General features: G+C 40.3%; 2 protein-coding genes across 4 annotated transcripts in view; one reads left to right on the top strand and one right to left on the bottom strand.

Moving 5' to 3' along the window:
* map3k21 (mitogen-activated protein kinase kinase kinase 21) overlaps window positions 1–4935 on the top strand; it is a 32873-nt gene extending 27938 nt beyond the window's left edge. Inside the window, exons 8-10 of one of the 3 annotated variants that reach the window (XM_080782839.1) lie at window positions 1500–1594; window positions 2246–3076; window positions 3655–4935. In XM_080782839.1, coding sequence (XP_080638965.1) covers window positions 1500–1594; window positions 2246–3076; window positions 3655–4028 — 1300 coding nt within the window. In that variant the 3' untranslated portion in view covers window positions 4029–4935. Of the gene's footprint in view, window positions 1–1499; window positions 1595–2242; window positions 3077–3654 lie in introns of all 3 variants that reach the window. The other 2 variants (XM_080782840.1, XM_080782838.1) reach the window with 2 other exon arrangements.
* A 7320-nt stretch (window positions 4936–12255) lies between these two features.
* Window positions 12256–24297, bottom strand: il22ra2 (interleukin 22 receptor, alpha 2). Its single transcript, XM_080782599.1, has 6 exons — window positions 22834–24297; window positions 22200–22320; window positions 21281–21465; window positions 20076–20221; window positions 15028–15182; window positions 12256–14433 (listed from the first exon to the last, which is right to left on the bottom strand). Exons 1-5 carry the CDS (start codon window positions 22895–22897, stop codon window positions 15033–15035), a joined length of 666 nt encoding a protein of 221 aa, XP_080638725.1. The 5' UTR covers window positions 22898–24297; the 3' UTR covers window positions 12256–14433; window positions 15028–15032.
* Between the last annotated feature and the right edge of the window lie 8 nt (window positions 24298–24305).

The raw sequence follows: 24305 nt of genomic DNA, 5'->3' as shown, positions 1-24305 counted from the left end.
AATCCTCAAAAATGATGAAAAACGGCGCGCTATAGTATGCCGTACGATATGGGCTATAGCCCATGGTCCAAAATGATGAGAAACGAGGCTAACTTTTTTTTTCAAAATTTCAAAAAACATGGGCTATAACCCATCGTTTTTGTCATTTTGTCATTTTTTTCAAATCCTCAAAAATGATGAAAAACGGCGCGCTATAGTATGCCGTACGATATGGGCTATAGCCCATGGTCCAAAATGATGAGAAACGAGGATAACTTTTTTTTTCAAAATTTCAAAAACATGGGCTATAACCCATCGTTTTTGTCATTTCGTCATTTTTTTCAAATCCTCAAAAATGATGAAAAACGGCGCGCTATAGTATGCCGTACGATATGGGCTATAGCCCATGGTCCAAAATGATGAGAAACGAGGATAACTTTTTTTTTCAAAATTTCAAAAACATGGGCTATAACCCATCGTTTTTGTCATTTCGTCATTTTTTTCAAATCCTCAAAAATGATGAAAAACCGCGCGCTATAGTATGCCGTACGATATGGGCTACAGCCCATGGTCCAAAATGATGAGAAACGAGGCTAACTTTTTTTTTCAAAATTTCAAAAACATGGGCTATAACCCATCGTTTTTGTCATTTCGTCATTTTTTTCAAATCCTCAAAAATGATGAAAAATTTGGCGCGCTATAGTATTCCGTACGATATGGGCTATAGCCCATGGTCCAAAATGATGAGAAACGAAGCTAACTTTTTTTTTCAAAATTTCAAAAAACATGGGCTATAAGTAACCCATCGTTTTTGTAATTTCGTAATTTTTTTCAAATCCTCAAAAATGATGAAAAATGGCGCGCTATAGTATGCCGTACAATATGGGCTATAGCCCATGGTCCAAAATGGTCAGTACCATACAACATGGCTATGGTCCATTGGTGTCATTTGAAACATTTACCTGAAACTGCATTTATTCACAAACAATATTTTAATGAATGCCATCACTGGTGACTGTTTAACATTTGTTTTGTTGTACTTGAGTGCAGCATTTGACATTATGCTAATGAATACATTACAGATGTGTATCGGCATATCTGGGACTTCTTTGTAGTGATTTATATTGTAGACAAATAGTATCTCTTTTTTTCCTTTTCTCTAAGAAGTTGTTGCTCATGTCCTAATTTGATCTCAGACCAAACTTTGAGCAACATAAAACATTGTGTGGTGCTTTAACATGTCTTAAGGCTAACATTTTCTATAAACTGCTGCTAGACTGTTAACTAAAACCAGGTGAAAAGAACATGTAAATAAATAACTATTTAAGATCGTACTCATTCATTTTAATCACACACACACACGCACGCACGCACACACACACACACACACACACACACACACACACACACACACACACACACACACACACACACACACACACACACACACAGAGGTCCTGTCATACCATACGTATTCCTTTGGGTAATTAGTGTGCCACCTGTTTGTGTGTTCCTGTCAGAGTGCGTCCTCTGTCTGATGGCAGTAATCCCTGGTCCACCAGCCTGGTCAAATCTCAGAAATCTGTTCCTCTGGCCGCACTGTTCGCTGAACAAGGTGAGTTGTTAACACAGATCTATTTAGTGTTGGTCTACTTTTTAACAAAACTACTTTAAAGCTGTTTGCTGGTTATGTAATAATATTAGCTCAGATTTATGTACACGTAGCGCTGTACCCAGAGTTGCTTTACAGTACATAAAGAAAAAAAACAGAAAAACAATACAAAGATAAGTGCTAGAATTTATTTTGCACTTATTTGTTAAAGCATTTTTTTGCCAGTCATTGTTGTTGCTTGAGGTGGGTAATAAGTTAATTTATTGATAATTATAAAATGTGTTCAAATTAGACAGTAAATGTAGTTTGGTGGTCAAACTACTTTGACCACCTCAAAAAATAGGAATAAAAAAAAATCCAAAAAGGTAGCACATCCAAAAACTAAACAAGCGGCAGACAAAGTACTCAAATTTCCATTTCTTTATTGGCACACACCAAAAAGGAACGCTTACGCGTTTCGGCTATGCAGCCTTCATCAGAGCATGCTCTGATGAAGGCTCACTGAAAACCACTCCACTGAAAACCATTGCTGATGCACAACCTCTTTTTCTCATTTACTTTGACCACCTATCAATAGATATGTGTTGCGTGTCTGTGTGTGTGGATTATAACCTTCCAACCAATGTGCAAATTTAACTGTTGTGCATTCAGCAGGTGGCGGTAAAGATGAGGCCTTCTCCCTGGACAGCCCGGACAGCCTCGGTTCCAAACCAAAGCAACTCAAGTTCCCCAACCAGGTGTACATAGATCTACCTCTGTGGCGGGACGAGCAGCAGCAGCCTCAGAGCCCCGGCGGCCATGTTGGGCCAGGAGAGGTGGGGGGAGGAAGCAGCACGACGAGTCAGGGCAGCCCCGTGGACACCCTCGAGGACCCCTCCAGCGCCAACTCCACCTCGTCCACCTCCACCACCCCGCAGCACACGCCCACCAACAGCCTGAAGCGCTCGTCGGCCCGGCGGCGCACCGACTCGGTGCTCTACGGCTGCGGAACGCTGCTGGCCTCGGTGGCGCTGGGGTATGACCTCAGGGAGGCGCTGAAAAGCTCTGCGCTCGGCGAGGACAACGAGCCCCAGCGAGAGGAGAAGAAGAAGAAGGAGGGCCTGTTCCAGCGTGCCACGCGCTTCCGCCGGAGCACCTCGCCTCCCGGCGGTCGCTCCCGCAAGGACGAGGTGCCGGCGAGCCACACCTCCGGTCAGCAACCTGTTAATCTCATCTCCATGTCGGCTATCCAGGAGTGCAATTCCACCAAGAGTCTCCTGCAGGCGGAGGCAGAGAGGGTGGAGCATGGCCCCAGGAAGGAGGAGCTGGTGTCCATCAGTCGGCCACACCTGTCCACGCCCAACCCAGTGGCATCCACAAATGGCCAGAACAGCGGCCCTGCAGTGAACCAGACCCCTGTACGAACGCAGAGCCAGGCATCGGAACTGAGCAGCCACAGCACCGGATCACGGCTCCGCAGGAAGAAGTCGGCTGCCAATAACAACAGTGAGTAACGCAGAGGGAGGAGAAGGAAGTGAAAGGGTATTCAAGGATGTGTTATGGGTTTTAGAAATTACAGGGTTGACTAGCCTGGTTCGCTGCGTTCTGTGAATTTGTTTGTCACTTCACTACCCAAATGACAAGCAAATTAACGGAACGTAGCTAATCAGGGTTGACACTAAGGGTTTCCCAATTGCCCAGGGACAGTGACAAACATATATTCAGGCGGGCGGCCTTCTGGTCATGCTCTTTCTCTATGGGTGTTATTAAATACATGCTCTGATTTCCGATCGTTCTGGTTTTAACGTCCTAGACTAGAGCAGGGGTTCTCAACCCGTGGGTCGCGAGTCGCGACCCCCCCCGGGGGGTACACTACACTATTTAAAGTACACAAGCACACTCATAGTACATACTGTAAGCACAGTTCCACACACACGCTATCTTTTTTATCTTTTGGCTAAGCGAACATGATCTTTTGGCAAATAGAACATGAACTGTACTTTCCTGAAGGGTAAGTGCCTTGGAGACCTTGGTGATCACCACAGAAATTGCCAAATTCTAAAGGTTAACCTCTGTTTTTCCAGCTAACGGTCCCTCCACTTTGGCTCCACCAGCTCCCAATCAGAAGAAGAAGCAGGAGAAGAACAAAGAGAAGGACATCGTGCCGGAGAGGCCGTCGGGCGGTGAGGCCTGCTCCAGACCGCGGCCCCTGTCCCTCCGTGCCAAGCCCCACTCCTGGGCCCTGCTTCGTGGACGCAACAAGAGCTACTCCCTGGGCCACTACTCTGGAGAGAAGAGCGCCAAGGGTCTCAACATGCTGCTCTCCTCCGAGGGCTGCTCTCTGCTGGATGTGGACACGGAGGGCCAGAAGCGAGACTGTACTGTGCCGCTCTGCCGCATCCAGAGCTCCCCGGCGCGAACCTCGGTCTTCGAACTGGAGAAAGAGTTTCTCTCCTAAAACTCCCATGGAGCACAGAGGCGGACAATCCAAACTGCTGCCCCCGCCACGGTGGAGTCGACATGGAGTGTAATCTAGAGCATTCCACAACGCACAGATGGAATTGCGCCTTACAACTCCAGAAGGCTGCCTGTTCAGTTGTTAAAGCTCGAGAAATGTAGAGCCCAGTTTGCCTTAGAAAATAAGCAAAGACTTCCAGAACACAGCCTTCTCGTAACCACAGATCTAGAACGCATGCCGTTGTTTTGGTTCTAGAGCAGTTACGTATGTCCGAGTTCTACCACACACTGCCTTGCCTCATTCTAGAACCACACACACACACACACACACACACACACACACACACACACACACACCTCTTGAGCGTTCTAGGACTTGGAAACAACATTCCAAAGCTGCTTTGCCAGCTTTTCTATCAAGTTAATTCCAGGGTGCTTCCACTGCCACCTTTGTCTCCCGTGTCCCTTTTGTTTACTGTATGCATCCCTCCACCCTCGCCGTTATTCCCCCATCTGCCCTCTATGTGCAGCTAAACGTTGACTGCTGCTGCAGCTCTTGCAACACAATACCTTCACCTGTTTTTTTTATTTATATATATTTTTATAGGTAATTTAATATGAAGAGACTTGACCTTTTAGCATCAGGCTGGACAAAAAGCGTTAACGATACCAACGTTGATCTCTAAGACGTCAACGCACGTCCGGCGCTTTGATTTTAGATCTTGAGTTACAGAATTGTGAACCCTGAAAGATGATGAACAAAAACGGAACAAAAAAAAAATCAATATGCTGTGTTTGTAAATATTCCTTTTTATCCATTTTTGATTTGATGCCAGTAAATTGTTTTGTATATTGCATATATCCAGTTTTGCGATTGTGTTTTGGTGTCTGCAGCGGCTGACAGACAGGCTGTTATGTGCTGTATACCCCCTCCCCACCCAGGGGTTCTGAGGACAGGCTGTTATGTGCTGTATACCCCCTCCCCACCCGGGGATGTCCTGACAGGCTGTTATGTGCTGTATACCCCCTCCCCACCCAGGGGTTCTGAGGACAGGCTGTTATGTGCTGTATACCCCCTCCCCACCCTGGGATGTCCTGACAGGCTGTTATGTGCTGTATACCCCCTCCCCACCCAGGGGTTCTGAGGACAGGCTGTTATGTGCTGTATACCCCCTCCCCACCCGGGGATGTCCTGACAGGCTGTTATGTGCTGTATACCCCCTCCCCACCCAGGGGTTCTGAGGACAGGCTGTTATGTGCTGTATACCCCCTCCCCACCCAGGGATGTCCTGAAGGTTGCAGAGAAACAGGTAGCTACAAACAAACAAAAACCACTGGAAAGTTCCACAAAGACTGGACTGAAAAGAGATTTCGATTACCACTTTTACCGTCTCGAATACGGTCATGTATTGCTAATGTGGCCTTGTCTTTTTTTTTTTTTTTAAACAGAATATTTATATAAAGTGTCTTTGGTTATTTCTTTTGCATTTTAGATGACAACTGTATTTTGATGCTGGTGACATAATGATTACCAACATAGAGGGACTGTTCTTCACTTAGCTGCAGTACTACAGGGCCCGTCATGCTTAATAATAGAAATATTACTTGACTTGAGTATAAAACTTGAAAATGTGTTCATAGTCTAAATTGATGACTGCCCTAATTTTATGTTTTTGTTTCTTCTTTTTTTTTACCCCACACAAATGTTCACCTGCCCAAAATGGGGAAGCCATGGTCAAAGTGGTTAATATTTCTCTCCATTATGAATAGTCGAAGTAAAAATGTGTTCTCTATTCCCACGGACTGGGGACCCGTTGAATGATTTGAAATCTGGTAACGACTCAAAGGTTGATTGTGAATCATGAAGTGAATATCACTGTATCTTAATGATTTGAATGTGGATTATCACATTGGCCTGTATTTGATGGATATATGCAACCAGGTCCTAGACTTTAAGAGTAGAGGGATCTATTTCACCACTGAAATGTTATACAAAATAATGTTTTCACAAAGCAGAAGGGCTCAAAAGATGACACTTCTGTGTGAGAATGCATTTACAACTCACAGCTTACCTGGCCCCACTTAGTTAATATAGGCATTAATGCCTATAATTAATACAAATTGTGTGACCATACCAATTATCCCCATAATATTGTCACACTGTCAATATTGAGTTACATGGTCAATAATGGAATATTAGACCGAATGTCAACAAACTGCTAATAAAGCACATTCAGGGCAATAGATAAGGGACCAAGTCCAGTAGTGTCTGTCCGTAGAGCTGTAGTATAAGTTTACAGTTACGAACTACATCTACGGACTGATTCTAACTCGCTTGAACATGGCCTCTCTTAGTCTCTGACCAATTCCAACAGCAATCCCTCTTACTCTGGGACCAAAACCATGTATCATCAGCTGCTACCACAAAGGGCCGTTCACACTGAGCACTGTAACGATAACTACAAGTCTACAACTATATCGTTCACCATTGTATTGCTTTTTTTTATATAGTTGGTGTGAACTCTCAACTCTGCCTGCCATCCACTTGACTTAGAACGATTTGTAATACTATATTTTGATAGTTATAGACTGCTCAGTGATAGCTATAGTGCTCAGAATGGCCCTTAAGCCATTTTCTTTCTGTTACCCCCACCTCCTAACTAAGGCTATGTTCACACTGCATGTTTTGCCTATCCAGATTATAATAGGATTGGATTTGCCATTTCTGAATAGCAGAGAAACCACATGGAAATTCAAATCTGATTTCTAAAGATGTCTCGGTCTCGACTGTATTTAGTCATATGATGGTATCACTTGTCACAAATAGCCTATCGGTAAGCTCACCAACATGTCACATTGCGACATGTGAGTTTGTAGAGCTGCTCCGATCTGATCACTGGCAAAATCAGTGTGGAGTGGATACAACAGTCAAGTCTAAGATCAGATTTGAGAAACAAATCAGATATGTCTGAACAAGGCCTTAAACTACTGAATATGATGACTACTGAAGCAATCACCTCATATAGCCAATGCTGTTAAAGTCCTGTGTCGGGCCATCCCTTCCAAGTATCAATATCAGACGTCCTGCTAACTGCATCACTTCCTCTTAAATCACCGAAGACTTCCTGTGAAAGACTGCATCGAACAAAGAGAGGAGATAGTTGTCAGATTTTGTTTTGTATAAATCCGTTTTAACGATATTTGTCGTTACAGTATTGATTATTTCACGCCTGATTGATCAAGAAGAGAGCATCTCGACATTTTGAATAAAGTCTGAATCAAGACTACAACTTTTTGTTTAAGCAGAATTACGTGTTTTAATGTTCAAGGAGTGAATGGTGCACAATGGTTGTCTGACTGACACGCTGGAGCATAATTGTATTCGCCCATGTGTGATTTTGTCCGCTGCTAATCTCATAAACTACTAGACCGTTCAGCGTTACATTTCTTGTGCATCTCATATTTCTTTTCCATGCTGCCAGCAAGCCAAGGAACTTAATTCTGAATATTTTTCAAATGTCAGCTTTTCTTGTGAATGAATAAGCTCAGGTCCCAAGTTCTTGTGATCAGGAGTACTACGGATATGATTTGACTTATCCACTGGGCCATTGAGGCACACAAACATGGTGATAAACCGGGGGTTTGTAAACAGGACATTCAGGGTTCAAGTCCCCTGAAGAACCTTTTCAATGTCCATCTAAATTCTAAAAGGCTTGTTAAATATGAGTTCCCGGTTATACCTTACATGCCAGTGTGGCGCAGGTGATAAACCGGGGGTTTGCAAACAGGACATTCAGGGTTCAAGTCCCCTGAAGAACATTTTCAATGTCCATCTAAATTCTAAAAGGCTGGTTAAATATGAGTTCCCGGTTATACCTTACATGCCAGTGTGGCGCAGGTGATAAACCGGGGGTTTGTAAACAGGACATTCAGGGTTCAAGTCCCCTGAAGAACCTTTTCAATGTCCATCTAAATTCTAAAAGGCTTGTTAAATATGAGTTCCCGGTTATACCTTACATGCCAGTGTGGCGCAGGTGATAAACCGGGGGTTTGTAAACAGGATATTCAGGGTTCAAGTCCCCTGAGGAACATTTTCAATGTCCATCTAAATTCTAAAAGGCTTGTTAAATATGAGTTCCCGGTTATACCTTACATGCCAGTGTGGCGCAGGTGATAAACCGGGGGTTTGTAAACAGGACATTCAGGGTTCAAGTCCCCTGAAGAACCTTTTCAATGTCCATCTAAATTCTAAAAGGCTTGTTAAATATGAGTTCCCGGTTATACCTTACATGCCAGTGTGGCGCAGGTGATAAACCGGGGGTTTGTAAACAGGACATTCAGGGTTCAAGTCCCCTGAAGAACATTTTCAATGTCCATCTAAATTCTAAAAGGCTTGTTAAATATGAGTTCCCGGTTATACCTTACATGCCAGTGTGGCGCAGGTGATAAACCGGGGGTTTGTAAACAGGATATTCAGGGTTCAAGTCCCCTGAGGAACATTTTCAATGTCCATCTAAATTCTAAAAGGCTTGTTAAATATGAGTTCCCGGTTATACCTTACATGCCAGTGTGGCGCAGGTGATAAACCGGGGGTTTGTAAACAGGACATTCAGGGTTCAAGTCCCCTGAAGAACCTTTTCAATGTCCATCTAAATTCTAAAAGGCTTGTTAAATATGAGTTCCCGGTTATACCTTACATGCCAGTGTGGCGCAGGTGATAAACCGGGGGTTTGTAAACAGGACATTCAGGGTTCAAGTCCCCTGAAGAACATTTTCAATGTCCATCTAAATTCTAAAAGGCTGGTTAAATATGAGTTTTGCAATTTCCGCAATTTCCGCAATTTTGATTTTTTTTTTAAATTAAAAATTGCGGAAATTGCGGAAATCCGCAATTTTGCAATTTCCGCAATTTCCGCAATTTTGAATTTTTTAAAAAATTCAAAATTACGGAAATTGCGGAAATTGCGGAAATTGCAGATATCCGCAATTTCCGCAATTTTGATTTTTTTTTAAAATAAAAAATTGCGGAAATTGCGGAAATTGCAGATATCCGCAATTTCCGCAATTTCCGCAATTTTGAATTTTTTAAAAAATTCAAAATTGCGGAAATTGCGGAAATTGCGGAAATTGCAAAACTCATATTTAACCAGCCTTTTAGAATTTAGATGGACATTGAAAATGTTCTTCAGGGGACTTGAACCCTGAATGTCCTGTTTACAAACCCCCGGTTTATCACCTGCGCCACACTGGCATGTAAGGTATAACCGGGAACTCATATTTAACAAGCCTTTTAGAATTTAGATGGACATTGAAAAGGTTCTTCAGGGGACTTGAACCCTGAATGTCCTGTTTACAAACCCCCGGTTTATCACCTGCGCCACACTGGCATGTAAGGTATAACCGGGAACTCATATTTAACCAGCCTTTTAGAATTTAGATGGACATTGAAAATGTTCTTCTGGGGACTTGAACCCTGAATGTCCTGTTTACAAACCCCCGGTTTATCACCTGCGCCACACTGGCATGTAAGGTATAACCGGGAACTCATATTTAACAAGCCTTTTAGAATTTAGATGGACATTGAAAAGGTTCTTCAGGGGACTTGAACCCTGAATGTCCTGTTTACAAACCCCCGGTTTATCACCTGCGCCACACTGGCATGTAAGGTATAACCGGGAACTCATATTTAACCAGCCTTTTAGAATTTAGATGGACATTGAAAAGGTTCTTCAGGGGACTTGAACCCTGAATGTCCTGTTTACAAACCCCCGGTTTATCACCTGCGCCACACTGGCATGTAAGGTATAACCGGGACTGTGTACCGAGGTACATGGCCAAAGCAGGTTCAAGGCCAGCCTGGGGGACCAAGCTGTACCCAAGCACTGAAGCCAATACTCATCGATGTACTCTGTTACCCTGGGTCTACTGGGATGCAGTACAGTGGGGCCGGGGGGGGTATTTCCCCCCCGGTGTTTCCACACAGTAAAATGTGGGTGTTATGGCAAAATAAACTAGAACTGCACCCTATCGTAGTGCCTACTTGCTTGTTGCACACAAGTAGGCCTACTAGTACGGACATTTATACAATATTTAGCTCACTCTTACATCAAGGATGTTTTTCCAAGTTTGTATGTGTATTACAAAGAGCAGGGCCTTTAGTTATTCTTTTTTCATTTTGCATCTTTGCAAGGTTGTACCTTTGTAGGCCTACCTGTCTCTAATGTATAAGCAAAGTTGTAGCAGCGGTTAAGACACAGGCTTCGCAAACAGAAGGTTCTAGGTTCAAGCCCAGCAAGGGGCTTTTTACAACCGTTATCTTAGTCTTACCCAATATGTCACTCCTAATGAAGAGTGTGATTTGTTGTTTCAGTTTTTATATTGACTCATTTTTGAACCTACAACATTCGGTTTATACATCCTTGTCTTTATGTTTATGCCACAAAGGCATGTGAGATGCATGGTGCAGAGTTCTGTCTCCATGCGACGATGGGTTATAGCCCATGTTTTTTTATTTTTTTTAGTTATCCTCGTTTCTCATCATTTTGGACCATGGGCTATAGCCCATATCGTACGTCATACTATAGCACGCCGTTTTTCATCATTTCTGAGGATTTGAAAAAAATGAAAATATAAAAAAACGATGGGTTATAGCCCATGTTTTTTGAAATTTTGAAAAAAAAAAGTTAGCCTCGTTTCTCATCATTTTGGACCATGGGCTATAGCCCATATCGTATTAGATTAGTTTCAGGTGGGGTAATCTAAACACAGCATCTTAACACTGGTTGTCAAGATATTTAGTATTTTTTGCAGTTTCCCTGCTTGAAAGGGATGGCACAGACCATATGGAGATTGTTACTGGGTTTCACTCATACAATGACCACACAGTTTCCTTTTTTTTACTCTTCTTTACTTTGTAGTTGAGTACAGTTGTACAGGTATTGTGTAAGTCAGTTAGTGGGTAAGTCAGGTAAGGTGAAAAACCTTAAAGGGAAAATAAAAAAGAACTAATGTAAGTATAATGCACATTCAATCAATACACATACTTTACATGTTCTAAACACCTAAATATCATTTTTACTTAAGTGTCTCTTAATCAACTCATTTCTAAATCAATTCATTTTTTGCTCAATTCGTTTCTAAACAGTTTTTAAACATAATAAACTCATGAAATGTAAATTAAATAAACTGAATTAATTAGCATCATTGAAACGTTTTTATCAATCAATAATCAATTCAAATGTATTTTAAATCAAATGATCATGTTTATTGTTCATGTCCAATTGGCCATCATGTTTCCTTTAACTTCAACTCAAGTCATCATAAACAACAACAAACAATAACAAGTGTCCATGAACTGGCATGCAACTGGCATGATCTGTCACAGATATACAGTTCTCTCACCGGCTGTCTCTCCAGCATTTATATGGCTGCACCGTTCTGCTCTGCTGTTTGTGTGTGTTGCTCCTGTTTGGATGGATGCACACTGCTGTTTCTCATGGAGGTTTGTGTGTTTCCTGTGTTTGGCCAACGCCCTACTCTCAGGTGCAGTGAATGCACTGATGCTGATTAGTGAGGCAATTGGGGAGTGAGTGAGTGAGTGACAATCAGCAGAGTGTCAGTGGCAATGATTGTCAGTCCAGATTTAACCCTTTGCTCTCCATTTCTCCAAGTTGACTTCACACTGGTGAAATAGTGAATTTCGTGAATCACGTCTATATGACGTCATAAAGACTACTTTTTGCTCACTGGGGCATTGGTAGCCACGCTAGAACTCGATCACCTAGAGCACCTCCACCAATTACACTTGTTTCTTTAGGGCTTTTATGTCGAAAGTGTGCATTGTTTTTTAACCTCCTAAAGAACCTCTATATTCTGAAAGGTGGGTTAAGTCAGACATTCTCAACTGCATCAAGTTCGAACCTGCTGAAGATTTAAAGGTCGGTCCCTGTTTCAATCCTGGATTTAGGCAGTTCAAATGAGGTACAGAAAACCCTTCGACTCTTTGGCTGATCTCAAAAAATGAAAAAAACGATGGGTTATAGCCCATGTTTTTTTTAAATTTTGGAGAAAAAAAATCCTCGTTTTTCACCATTTTGGACCATGGGCATATCGTACGGCATACTATAGCACGCACACACACACACACACACACACTTGCATGAACAAAACAAACAAATTCATACCTTAATTGTGATATCTTTGATACAGAGGGTGATACTGACATGATGACCATGATAATGGTGTGATACTGACATGATGCTGACCATGAGAACAATTCCATTTGTTTATGGCATGACAAACAAGGCCTGGCGATTTAGCATGTCCAAAAATAAAGGAAGCTTAAAAATACATAATTTAATTAAATGACCCACAAATAAAGTTCTTTGAGGTGACTTTTATTTGCTTGTTTTTTAGTCTTACAATACATTGATTCAGTTTTTCTCCAAATTGATCATTTCACATCACTAGTTATATAGTGTAAGGAGACTCGTCGTCATACAAATAATATCCCAATCATGACCAATTTGTTTAAGGGAATGTAATAGTGACTCTTCATTTATGTAGAAAAGATATTTTGTAGGCTACATTTATTTATTTAAAGTGGATGCACTAAACTTTAGTGCATCCACTTTAAATAAATAAATGCACAAATGTACAAAATATCTTAGTTTAGTGACTAAACTAAACTGCGTTGTATGTTCCATACAGTGACAATAAACATCTCATCTCATTACAGGTCTTCATATCCAGCACAAAGCATTGTAATTGTGCATGCTCGTCAATGCAGTTAAAAGATTAGAGCATAGAAGTAGAATAAAGTGCATTACCTTTAAAAATGTAAGATTCATCATGAATGTATGAGAGAGTCCATTTAAAACACCGATCATATAAGTCTGTGCAATTAAATCACAGTTCAGTTCAGTCCAGTGTGCATTGGCCACAGGCTCAGTAAGCCCAAACTAATAAAAAGAAAATCACATTTACAGTACAATCAAAACAAAATGTGTTTTAGTCAGTGAGAATATGTTTTTCAAAAAGAGTGTTTCAACCAACGGGTTAGGTCACTGAGAAATTATTGATCCAGAGAACGGAGTTTAGTGTTTTAGCAATTTAGAAGAAAACGCAAGACTATACTGATCCATTCCCACTGTCCAAAAGCATAAAAAAGCCCAAAAGTTCACAATTTTGTACATTTTGTAAAATTCTGTAGTGGAAGCCAGTCCATGTACTGTAGCAGCACAACATTCATCCTGTATGACCATTTATTAATCTGTGTGCTGAGGATAAAAGCTATACTGGTGCCACTGCCAAAACAAGTAGTACTATACAAGACATTCAAGTTTCTGTCAGGAGTGCTTAAACGGAATGCTACATGGATCATACAATGTGGTGTTTGTGTATTTCTTTGGAGTCCTAAAGTGCATTGTTGTTTGTGTCGGCCTGGATGTCAGCAGCAGTAACGATGAATGCTTTCCAAGCAGCAGTGGTGGAAAAAGTACTCTGATTCTTTTTTACTTAAAGGTTTCATAACCATCCACTTATTTTTCGTTTTTCTTTTAGGTTTTATGACCTCAATTACACCCACACAACCTGAACTTTGAACATTCAGTAGATTTTCTGTGGTCCGAAGACTTTTGAGCTGCAATGAAAACATCCCTCAACAGTGACATCTGCTGGCAAATTATCATATATGGGATTTGTGGACTCTTACACAGTCCACAGGAAAATCAGAGCACTTGTTTGTGCCAGAAAACCCCAGACCACAGAAAATCTACTGGATGTTAAAAGTTCAGGTTTTTTGGGTGCAATTGAGCTCAGAAAACACCAGAAGTAAAAGTACTCGTGCAGAATGTCCCATTAAAAAAATTCAAATAATCTGATCTAATTTGAAAATAGCAGATCTACAAACTCACAATAAGTCGCATCGTAACGCATTGTAAGCTTGTAGATCAGCTAATTTCAAGGGCTGAAGTGGTTAATCAATCATGTATGTTATACAATAATAATCCAAATCTACAAAGTAACTAGTAACTACAATTTTCAAATACATGTAGTGGAGTAAAAAATTGCCTCTGAGATGTAGTGGAGTAGAAGTGAAATCACTGAAGATTTGAAATACTCCAGTAAAGTAAAAAAAAAAATACCTAAAAACTGAAGACCTACTTAGTAAATGTGCTTAGTTACTTTACAGCAGTGAAGTGGAGAGCGTTAAGGAGAACGTAGCCTGGCACAGCCAGGCTTCGTCCGCCCCTAATGCATATGCATATGCCCCGCAACGTGAGGCTATGGAGGATGAGCAGATAGACAGATGAAGTCCAAAACCAGTCCCTTCCAGCCATTCATAGTATCATGTTGAGATTCCTCTTGTTAAGACCCAACCCCCTGGAGCCACGATACATCCTCTCCTGGATAAAAGAGGAGCGAAAATAGATATAAAGGACAATGGAGACGGACGGAAGACAGGGAGAAAGAAAGAAAGAAACAGAAGGTTATTACATTGCCCAAAGGCAACAGCATCCGGAAATGGATTTGCATTTCTTTCTTTTTTTATTTGTCACCAATCAAAAACAAAAACAAATAAACACACACACACACACACACACACACACACACACACACACACACACACACACAGACACACACACACACACACACACACACACACACACACACACAAAAATAAATCTTTACAAAAAAAAGGGAAAACAAAGAAAACAGAAACTGCACATGTGTTTACTAAACTAATACAATAAACTAATAAACTAACAGTCTTTAGTCACTTTTAACTATGATTTGTTCGGTTATGATTTGGTTTTGTTGAAAAGTAATAGGCCTACACCTTGAAAACTTGCTTAAAAATATAATTAAGGCTAAACTATATTGAGAGCAACAAGTCTAAACTAAATCAAAAATAAAAACTAATGACAAATACAAAACTACCTTGTCTGCACACGTGTGCCAGTCTGTCTACTCTAGATGATATGATGAATGTACTGTACCTGGGTCAGAGTGTAGTGGCACATCTCAGAGAGCTGCGGGTGCTGGTCCTGCCCTGCAGAGGGATGAAGATCTGGGCCTGGATGCAGTACTTTGTGTTGGGCAGTAGGTCGTAGAGAGAAAGATGTTTGCGACAACACTCAATCTCGTGCACGTCCTGGAAAACACGACAGGGGCAAAAAGGAGTGGAGAGGAGGGGGAAGTTGTGGTGAGAGATATAGAAAACATGGCAGGGATATAACTAACAAGCGTGGGAATGAGGACAGAGAAGAACAACGACACGTGGTTCTAAAACACTTACATATCAAGCCAAGGACACCCAAATGAAAAGTTATTTGGCTGCACAAACACATTGCTCTCTCTCTTCTCCTTTTGTATAAATTAAATAGGCCTATTCATGATTCTGCTTATAGAGAAGTAGCCTATGTTAGTTTGTTTTATGGAAACAGTTGTTTGTGTTGAATGTGCTAATTGCACAGAATTATTCAAAAGAGAGAAAATGGGCAAGCCATAAAATAATGCACATTGCACTTGTCTTTTCATACGTCATGTGGAAAAAAGGTAAATAAAAAAAGTAACATTAATGTTGTCAAACCTGATCGGACACATTACCTGACATTGAGCTTTTTTGTTAAACATTTGACCTCTTTTATATCATTTTGGAACCGAAATAGGGAACCGTTAAGAACCGGAATCGATAAGCAGAACCGGAATCGGTACCGGACTCGAAAAAATCCTAACGATACCCATCCCTAGTTATAGCCCATGTTTTTTGAAATTTTGAAAAAAAAAGTTAGCCTCGTTTCTCATCATTTTGGACCGTGGGCTATAGCCCATATCGTACGGCATACTATAGCGCGCAGTTTTTCATCATTTTTGAAGATTTGAAAAAAATGACGAAATGACAAAAACGATGGGTTATAGCCCATGTTTTTTGAAATTTTGAAAAAAAAAGTTAGCCTCGTTTCTCATCATTTTGGACCGTGGGCTATAGCCCATATCGTACGGCATACTATAGCGCGCAGTTTTTCATCATTTTTGAAGATTTGAAAAAAATGACGAAATGACAAAAACGATGGGTTATAGCCCATGTTTTTTGAAATTTTGAAAAAAAAAGTTAGCCTCGTTTCTCATCATTTTGGACCGTGGGCTATAGCCCATATCGTACGGCATACTATAGCGCGCAGTTTTTCATCATTTTTGAAGATTTGAAAAAAATGACGAAATGACAAAAACGATGGGTTATAGCCCATGTTTTTTGAAATTTTGAAAAAAAAAGTTAGCCTCGTTTCTCATCATTTTGGACCGTGGGCTATAGCCCATATCGTACGGCATACTATAGCGCGCAGTTTTTCATCATTTTTGAAGATTTGAAAAAAATGACGAAATGACAAAAACGATGGGTTATAGCCCATGTTTTTTGAAATTTTGAAAAAAAAAGTTAGCCTCGTTTCTCATCATTTTGGGCCGTGGGCTATAGCCCATATCGTACGGCATACTATAGCGCGCCGTTTTTCATCATTTTTGAAGATTTGAAAAAAATGACGAAATGACAAAAACGATGGGTTATAGCCCATGTTTTTTGAAATTTTGAAAAAAAAAAGTTAGCCTCGTTTCTCATCATTTTGGACCGTGGGCTATAGCCCATATCGTACGGCATACTATAGCGCGCAGTTTTTCATAATTTTTGAAGATTTGAAAAAAATGACGAAATGACAAAAACGATGGGTTATAGCCCATGTTTTTTGAAATTTTGAAAAAAAAAGTTAGCCTCGTTTCTCATCATTTTGGACTGTGGGCTATAGCCCATATCGTACGGCATACTATAGCGCGCAGTTTTTCATCATTTTTGAAGATTTGAAAAAAATGACGAAATGACAAAAACGATGGGTTATAGCCCATGTTTTTTGAAATTTTGAAAAAAAAAGTTAGCCTCGTTTCTCATCATTTTGGACCGTGGGCTATAGCCCATATCGTACGGCATACTATAGCGCGCAGTTTTTCATCATTTTTGAAGATTTGAAAAAAATGACGAAATGACAAAAACGATGGGTTATAGCCCATGTTTTTTGAAATTTTGGAAAAAAAAGTTAGCCTCGTTTCTCATCAGTTTGGACCGTGGGCTATAGCCCATATCGTACGGCATACTATAGCGCGCAGTTTTTCATCATTTTTGAAGATTTAAAAAAAATGACGAAATGACAAAAACGATGGGTTATAGCCCATGTTTTTTGAAATTTTGAAAAAAAAAGTTAGCCTCGTTTCTCATCATTTTGGACCGTGGGCTATAGCCCATATCGTACGGCATACTATAGCGCGCAGTTTTTCATCATTTTTGAAGATTTGAAAAAAATGACGAAATGACAAAAACGATGGGTTATAGCCCATGTTTTTTGAAATTTTGAAAAAAAAAGTTAGCCTCGTTTCTCATCATTTTGGACCGTGGGCTATAGCCCATATCGTACGGCATACTATAGCGCGCAGTTTTTCATCATTTTTGAAGATTTGAAAAAAATGACGAAATGACAAAAACGATGGGTTATAGCCCATGTTTTTTGAAATTTTGAAAAAAAAAGTTAGCCTCGTTTCTCATCATTTTGGACCGTGGGCTATAGCCCATATCGTACGGCATACTATAGCGCGCAGTTTTTCATCATTTTTGAAGATTTGAAAAAAATGACGAAATGACAAAAACGATGGGTTATAGCCCATGTTTTTTGAAATTTTGAAAAAAAAAGTTAGCCTCGTTTCTCATCATTTTGGGCCGTGGGCTATAGCCCATATCGTACGGCATACTATAGCGCGCCGTTTTTCATCATTTTTGAAGATTTGAAAAAAATGACGAAATGACAAAAACGATGGGTTATAGCCCATGTTTTTTGAAATTTTGAAAAAAAAAAGTTAGCCTCGTTTCTCATCATTTTGGACCGTGGGCTATAGCCCATATCGTACGGCATACTATAGCGCGCAGTTTTTCATCATTTTTGAAGATTTGAAAAAAATGACGAAATGACAAAAACGATGGGTTATAGCCCATGTTTTTTGAAATTTTGAAAAAAAAAGTTAGCCTCGTTTCTCATCATTTTGGACTGTGGGCTATAGCCCATATCGTACGGCATACTATAGCGCGCAGTTTTTCATCATTTTTGAAGATTTGAAAAAAATGACGAAATGACAAAAACGATGGGTTATAGCCCATGTTTTTTGAAATTTTGAACAAAAAAGTTAGCCTCGTTTCTCATCATTTTGGACCGTGGGCTATAGCCCATATCGTACGGCATACTATAGCGCGCAGTTTTTCATCATTTTTGAAGATTTGAAAAAAATGACGAAATGACAAAAACGATGGGTTATAGCCCATGTTTTTTGAAATTTTGGAAAAAAAAGTTAGCCTCGTTTCTCATCAGTTTGGACCGTGGGCTATAGCCCATATCGTACGGCATACTATAGCGCGCAGTTTTTCATCATTTTTGAAGATTTAAAAAAAATGACGAAATGACAAAAACGATGGGTTATAGCCCATGTTTTTTGAAATTTTGAAAAAAAAAGTTAGCCTCGTTTCTCATCATTTTGGACCGTGGGCTATAGCCCATATCGTACGGCATACTATAGCGCGCAGTTTTTCATCATTTTTGAAGATTTGAAAAAAATGACGAAATGACAAAAACGATGGGTTATAGCCCATGTTTTTTGAAATTTTGAAAAAAAAAGTTAGCCTCGTTTCTCATCATTTTGGACCGTGGGCTATAGCCCATATCGTACGGCATACTATAGCGCGCAGTTTTTCATCATTTTTGAAGATTTGAAAAAAATGACGAAATGACAAAAACGATGGGTTATAGCCCATGTTTTTAGAAATTTTGAAAAAAAAAAGTTAGCCTCGTTTCTCATCATTTTGGACCGTGGGCTATAGCCCATATCGTACGGCATACTATAGCGCGCAGTTTTTCATCATTTTTGAAGATTTGAAAAAAATGACAAAATGACAAAATGACAAAAACGATGGGTTATAGCCCATGTTTTTTGAAATTTTGAAAAAAAAAGTTAGCCTCGTTTCTCATCATTTTGGACCGTGGGCTATAGCCCATATCGTACGGCATACTATAGCGCGCAGTTTTTCATCATTTTTGAAGATTTGAAAAAATGACGAAATGACAAAAACGATGGGTTATAGCCCATGTTTTTTGAAATTTTGAAAAAAAAAAGTTAGCCTCGTTTCTCATCATTTTGGACCGTGGGCTATAGCCCATATCGTACGGCATACTATAGCGCGCAGTTTTTCATCATTTTTGAAGATTTGAAAAAATGACGAAATGACAAAAACGATGGGTTATAGCCCATGTTTTTTGAAATTTTGGAAAAAAAAAGTTAGCCTCGTTTCTCATCATTTTGGACCGTGGGCTATAGCCCATATCGTACGGCATACTATAGCGCGCAGTTTTTCATCATTTTTGAAGATTTGAAAAAAATGACGAAATGACAAAAACGATGGGTTATAGCCCATGTTTTTTGAAATTTTGAAAAAAAAAGTTAGCCTCGTTTCTCATCATTTTGGACCGTGGGCTATAGCCCATATCGTACGGCATACTATAGCGCGCAGTTTTTCATCATTTTTGAAGATTTGAAAAAAATGACGAAATGACAAAAACGATGGGTTATAGCCCATGTTTTTTGAAATTTTGAAAAAAAAAAGTTAGCCTCGTTTCTCATCATTTTGGACCGTGGGCTATAGCCCATATCGTACGGCATACTATAGCGCGCAGTTTTTCATCATTTTTGAAGATTTGAAAAAAATTACGAAATGACATAAACGATGGGTTATAGCTAGGGGTGGGTCCCGAACCTCGGGACCAAATCATCTTCAAGATATTTTGAAAATAGCAGATCTACAAGCTCACAGCGTTTCCAAGACGCGATGTGAACTTGTAGATCGTCTATTTTCAAATAGTCGATAAAAGGTTAAACTTATTTAGCTGGGGACCAATGATTACTTGGGGTCCCAGGACTGTGTGTGTGTGTGTGTGTGTGTGTGTGTGCATAGCATCAGCACCTCGTCTCCATTGGCGTGTATGACGTAGATCTTATAGCACAGTCTCTTGTGCATCTTGTTGTGAGCGAGAGCGCGGGGGGGCTTCACACGGACCACAATGCCTTGCGCTGTCACATTTAGCCTCAGTTTGGGCGGGCTGATTTTGGCTGTCAAATATAAACAAATAGAACTTCACAAAACCATTCCACAGCATTCTCTGTGCAGTCTGTGCTCCCAAACACATGACACAGTAGTACACATAAACCCACCCAAATCCCTCCCCACATACACAAAGGGCAACACAGATAAACAATCAGAAATAAAATAAAGTACAAAAATAGAACAAGAATAGATCTACTGTATAATTTACTGTATAAGTAGCTTCAAGAAATACTAGATCTAGACTAAGATAACTGTAGATACAAACCTAGTACATCTCTGATACAGTGAGCATATAATGTTTCCATAAATCCACCTATTAGTTTGGAGTGCAAATTTGAATGAACTATATGTCAAAGGGGAAGGCAACAGTCAGTGGTGCCCTATGGCAGTGTGTCAGATCAGACTAGTGAGTTATTGTTCACTTTTTAACATGTCATTCTTTTGGGGCTCTGACTTGATACCATGCATTATCCTGTCCAAGGAAACAATCAAACAGTGATGAGTCCCTTTCTTTATGTTAAAATTCAGTACTCTTACCTAGTCCACTTGAGAATATTGAAATGATCGCAGGCCACCCATCTAACCACTTAACACGGCAGCCAAAGTGGTTCAGATGGGTGGACCGTGTCCATTTTCAGAGGCTGTTTATTTTAACCAATCAATTGATTGTGTTAAGTTGCTATTTTGCGACCCATTTTCAAGGTCATTCTTTTTTGTATTAACCCATTCAGAACGGGAACCCCTTTTGGTGTTTTAATCATTATGTTATACTATTGAAAAATAGCAGATCTACAAGCTCATAGTGTGGCACCAAGTGCCGCACTACGAGCTACAATGTGGGGTTTGGGGATGGCAGCCAATTACATATATTTTTGGGGGTCCTTGACATGAAAATGTTTGAGAACCACTGACATAGAAACATGGGTTTTTCCAGAAAACTGTCAGGATTTAGAAGGCATTTGTAGAATCGTCCTCAGGTCTAAATGCTATCATTATAATCGTAGTGTTTGCTCAATATTTGGGGGAACACTTGAAATACCCTCGAAAACTAAAATAAAACTCACTCTCCCAGCGAGGGCTGAACCTGGGGGAGAGCGCCCATGCTGATTGGCTCGCAGGCAGTGAGGAGGAAGCATGGACCCTGGCGTAGTACCACTCTCTAGGGTCAGAGGTCACAGTGCTCAGGTCACACTGAGTAGTGTTGATCCGCTGGCAGTCTGCCACGTCAAGCCACTGTGGCTCACCATAGCTGGAGAGGACAGGTGGAAAAGACTGCGTTACAATATGGCTCACCATAGCTGGAGAGGACAGGAGGAAAAGACTGCGTTACAATACACACTGTCGGGCGGACCACCTTGTTATGTTCCAAACCGTTACTTATCCAGGGAATGAAAAAAGAAAGGATGTGATATATCTTTCTTTTTTGAGAAGATATTGCACGTGTTTTGAAATACATCAATCTAGTATCTAGATATATATATATATAAAATTTGTAATTTGGGTTCTTGATAAGATTCTTATTCTTTGTCCACATTAACCACAATCTTAACCCATTTAGGACTGAGGCCGATTTCCCCAAAAGGTCCTGAATGTTTATTATAACGATTTCTGCCTCAAATTAAAGTAATTCTGTATGTTTTGCAGGGCAAGGTAAGATGGCTACATTTCACTCACTAGAGAGTGAGTGACTTTTTTTCTTCTTTTTTTTTAATACTGTTTTTATTAGGCATTTTGTATGTGACATAACTTCAGAATATCATTGACATATAATGGGTAATTAAGTAATATAAAACGGAAAAAATAGTTACAGGTAGTGTAAATGTTCCAAACACAATACAAATAAAAAAGGTATCTAAATGAGTGACTTGTTGACTGTGTGCTTGTTAATGTTGTCGACTCAGCTCAAGTGTATTGTGTGTTGCATGTGTACGGGTGAGTGACTGTGTTGAATGTGTACTGTGTTGTAGCAAGTGTTTCACTCACATCTTCCACTGCACATTGTAGTTCAGTGTGGTGGCATCGGAGGGTGAGTTCCAGTGAAGAACATTTCTATAGTCCACAGACTCAAACTTCACCTCAGTCGGCGGAGTCAGAAACACTGGAACTGAAGAAATAATACAGTAGATTAATATACCGGTAGACAGGTTTTTCATCCCGGATTTAGGGCGGTGCCAGCTCTCCTCAGGAGAACTTTACTAGACCATTTGCAAAAGGTTTGTAATACCTCACTATTCCAACGTTATTATAATTGAATAAAACAAAATAACTCAAATTAAATGGAATTTAATGTTTGTGTAAGACAAAAATCTACAATATAGCGGAATATAGGCGCCCCTCAAAAATATACAATGAAAAATCCTTGGATTAAATAATGTAATTAAAAAAAATAGAGATTCAGACAGGCCATGACGGGGATCAATCTGCATGATAATTAAGTACTACTGGGAGGACGTAGCGCCTCATATTCTTCCCATCCTACTCTTCCCATTCAACATTCTCCAAAGACAGATACTGCCCCAGCCTATGGCCATGGGAGTACGTGTGGCCCGGCCAAGCCAGATTCACCACGGTGGATTTGAACCCTGAGACAACATGCAAAAAATAGATAAAATATTACCTTGCGCTGTGAGACCGATAGAGAGGATCTCCAACAGTACAGCCAGAAACAGCAGATCAGGCATGTTGGCGATTTTGTCCGTTTGTGGAGTGCGTCAGACAGTTAGACCTCGGGGACAGTGCACTGTACTGAGTTACTTACCTTTACCATTGCCTTTATGTACACAGTGTACATAAAGGTGGTGTCATCACTCAGTTCCTCTTCTCATTTCCATGATGTTCTTTGCTGGAAAAAGCCATGATGCATGGACATATACGGTATCTGAAACATCAATGAGACTTTTGATATCAATAAGTCATTGCTGTGACATAGGCTGGTTTAACCACACCCGCTTGAAATCGCATTACTGTCAACCCATGTCATTTTGATTTTGCATGCCCATATAATATTGTCAACATTGAATTACGGTACACATATTTGCTGACATATCATTCCACTTAGGAAGGTTTTCTGGATACCAAGAAAGGTATTAAAGTGGAATGCCTTTGTATATCTCTCTTTCCACTTTACAAATGGGAGGAATTGCTAATCAAATCATATTTGATTTTGAGTGGAAATGAAACATTTATAAAATAAAATGCACATGCTATTTTCTGTTAAAAAAGAGAAAGCCATTGCTTTCCAATATATTTTTTTATAAAAAAAAATCTTTCACAACAATTAAATGTACAGTACAATACAGTACAGTAAATAAAGTTGGAGTTACATTTTTATTGGCATTACCTTATTATTCTGAGCAGTGACCTCCACTGGTCATAATAAATGATAGTAAACTGCATGGGATTGCATGGGAATGGCAACATCTTACTGGAAGCTACAGAAGTTATGGGCTATGGACAGCAACTTATTTGTTTGCAATTTGTGTGCCTCTGTGTGCGTGTGCATGAGCGGGAGAGGGAGAGGGGGCTGGCTGGTTCCTCTGTGTGCGTGTGCATGAGCGGGAGAGGGGGCTGGCTGGTTCCCATAGAACAAACCCTGACCTTTAATGTACTTCATTTCTTTAACTTCCATGTTCCCGCCACCACATCCGTCTCATCTGGATGTCAGTGAAGTGAACCACAGCAGTCTAGTAGCAGTCTGGATAGTCTTGTGTTCTCAGCAGTGAGCAGTGACCAAGTGTGTATTGTTTTTAGAACAATGCCTAGAAATATTCACACCTCACCGTTCACCAACCCAACTCTGTGCTCTTGCAGCCCTCCACCACCAGCCTGGGATCCAGCCTGATTCACTACGTTCCATGGACCCCAGGCTTCTTTCTTATTCTACATATCCATACCAAACCCTCAACTCCCTCATTCTTTTCAATAAACGACTTGGAATCTTGACAAGACAATGCGGTTTTCTGTGTAGTAAAGTACTAATATTCTAGTACAAAATGATTTATGACGATTTGATATTGGCCGTTTGTGCAATGCATCATGGCTATAGTCCTGTAAACAACTATTACCTAAAACTATTCCTGTAATTTTATT

This window comes from Protomyctophum bolini, assembly GCF_963924005.1.
Source record: "Protomyctophum bolini genome assembly, chromosome: 14".
Taxonomy (NCBI): Eukaryota; Metazoa; Chordata; class Actinopteri; order Myctophiformes; family Myctophidae; genus Protomyctophum; species Protomyctophum bolini.
This window is presented reverse-complemented; position numbering and strand designations above follow the sequence as displayed.

What these genes read in the sequence shown, in the direction of transcription:
- il22ra2 (XM_080782599.1), bottom strand. Translation starts at nt 22,897, where the DNA reads ATGCCTGATCTGCTGTTTCTGGCTGTACTGTTGGAGATCCTCTCTATC. An exon ending in TACAATGTGCAGTGGAAGAT is followed by an intron (nt 21,466 to 22,199) that starts GTGAGTGAAACA and finishes TGTCCTCTCCAG; the next exon opens with CTATGGTGAGCCACAGTGGC. An exon ending in GTTCAGCCCTCGCTGGGAGA is followed by an intron (nt 20,222 to 21,280) that starts GTGAGTTTTATT and finishes TATATTTGACAG; the next exon opens with CCAAAATCAGCCCGCCCAAA.